The following is a 2,039-nucleotide window of genomic DNA, read 5'->3' on the forward strand; positions in this document are numbered from 1 at the left end:
CTCCGTGACAGCCCCGGGACGGCGGCACTCGGGCCATTTATACAGAGCCGGGATTGTGGCAGAACCTGGGGCGAAGTTTGCCTTCCTGGTTTGCAATCCCCAGCTCTGCCTTGCACCACTCCTGTCCCTGGGGCTCTGCTGTGCCCTTAGCAGGTGAATGCCGCTGCCCCCCAGAGCTGGGTTTGGTTCCACTCTCCAGCCCCAGCCTTGGACCCTTCCCTCTCTCCCGGCTTTGGTGGGGGACGGTGTCCCCAGCCACGGCAGTGGAGTGGGGCAGCCCCCACTGAGCGGCTCTGCAGCAGAAGGAGGAGGAGGAGGAAGTGGAGGAGGAGGAGGAAGATGCTATTAGAGGCTTCCCACCCTGGGCCCAGAGGCAAATCTGCCCAGGTTAGAACAGGCGTGGGTTTGATTTGTGTGTGTGAGTCCCTGGAGTGCCACTTTGGACAAGTCCAGCAGTGGCTCCCCCAGTGGGGTCCAGACCCTGTGTGGAGCAGCACTTGGGGGAAGAGCCAGAGCCCCTGGGAGCCCCCACGACACAGCCTCAGTGCCACCACTGTGCCAGGAGTGTAATGGGGGGGTCTTTATTCAGGACAAAGCCGTCTGTGGGCAGGGAACAAACTCGGGGACCTCAGCATGGCCTCGGGCGATGTCGGATCTCACCTGGCACCACCAGATCCCCCCACACGTCACCAGCCCCTGGCTTAGGCATCGCAGTGCCTCAGCCTGGCATCCCTGCCTCAGGCTGTCCCCACGGATTTGGGGTAGAACAAGGTGAACACGGCGTCTGTGAGGGCCGAGGGCAGGTAGCTGAGGGGGATGTAGAGCAGCTTGGCGTCCCAGCCGGCGGAGTAGCGGGCGCGGGGGTGCAGGCTGGTCAGGGCGTGCTCCATGCACTTCGTGACCAGAGACAGGTCGCAGTTGTAGCTCTTCTGCATTATCTTCAGCGATGCCACAACTGCAGAGGCAGAAAATGCCACTGAGTCCCTCAAGCCAAGCAGCTTGGTGGGGTGTCGGGCTGGTGGGACCCCCGTGGGACCCCCCTGATTCCGGGGATGTGCCTCGTGTCAGGAGAGAAACGGCATCACTCAGCCTTTGGGACAGGTACTTACGCTGCTTCAAGTAACTCTCCCCATAACTTGTTTTGATTTCCTCTGGAAGCTTCTCCCAGGTAGAAAGAAAATTCCTCTCCAGGTTCTCGACGTTGGTGATCATCGTGTTGAAGTAGCCTGGCTCGATCACACTGACCTTCACCCCGAAGCTGCGCATCTCAAGCCTGCAAGGGACCAAGTGCCACGGGTCACAGGGCCAGCAATGTGTCCATGACTGCCTCTCCCATGAGATTTACAGCAGCCTCGTGCCAGAGGAGCAGAGCAAGACCATCCAGCTGGACCCCGTGCCTGAGCACGTGGCTGAGGCAGCGTGTGAGCAAACATGTGCCACATCTGGATGTTCTGGTCTGGGGACAAAGCGAAGGTCAGGACTGCAGGGCTCTGTCCCAGCTGATCCCGGATGGGGGCAGGATCTGATGGGGAGGCTCCGTGCCAGGACAGGTGCCGTTCACGCTTCAGCAGCAGCGACAACCCATCGACCCGTGCTCGGCTGTGGTGCCGCAAGGATGGGGCCTGAGAGCTGTGCCAGGCAAAGTCCAGAGAAACAAATTGGGAAATCAGGAGGGTGCCACAGCAGACTCACCTGAGGCTGTCAGAGAAGGCCTCCACACCGAACTTGGAGATGCAGTACCCGCCACCGAAAAAGGAGACGCGGCCCATCACACTGGCCACGTTGACCACGCGGCCCCGCGCCCGCCGCACCAGCGGCAGGAGGCTCAGGGTCACCTCCACCAGCCCCACCAGGTTCACATCCAGCACCTTCATGAAGTCGTCCTTGGTCAGCCACTCGTTCGGGGCAGTGGGGATGGCGATCCCCGCGTTGTTCACCAGCCCCCAGAGCCCTGCAGAGGGGACGGGATGAGCTGGGGCTGCTCCACGGCCCCACGCCCGGACCCGGCTGTGCCAGCGCAGGCGGGAGGGGCTGCTGGG

At 62.1% G+C, this 2,039-nt stretch overlaps 2 protein-coding genes across 2 annotated transcripts in view; one reads left to right on the top strand and one right to left on the bottom strand.

Annotated features, from left to right (window-relative positions):
* Positions 1–309: 309 nt before the first annotated feature.
* Positions 310–1,967, bottom strand: LOC103759793 (retinol dehydrogenase 16; the record flags this gene model as incomplete). The annotated part of the gene is made up of 3 exons (XM_008926214.3): positions 310–955; positions 1,110–1,273; positions 1,693–1,967. Coding segments are annotated over 3 exons (657 nt in total), but the record flags the coding sequence as incomplete, so codon positions are not given.
* PRIM1 (DNA primase subunit 1) overlaps positions 1,968–2,039 on the top strand; it is a gene marked incomplete at its 3' end in the record, with an annotated part of 2,668 nt that continues 2,596 nt past the window's right edge. The window contains exon 1 of the mRNA XM_029958187.1: positions 1,968–1,995. Coding sequence (XP_029814047.1) covers positions 1,968–1,995 — 28 coding nt within the window. The remainder of the gene's footprint in view (positions 1,996–2,039) is intronic.

Source organism: Manacus vitellinus, unplaced genomic scaffold (assembly GCF_001715985.3).
Source record: "Manacus vitellinus isolate BGI_N305 unplaced genomic scaffold, ASM171598v3 scaffold_148_pilon, whole genome shotgun sequence".
Classification (NCBI taxonomy): Eukaryota; Metazoa; Chordata; class Aves; order Passeriformes; family Pipridae; genus Manacus; species Manacus vitellinus.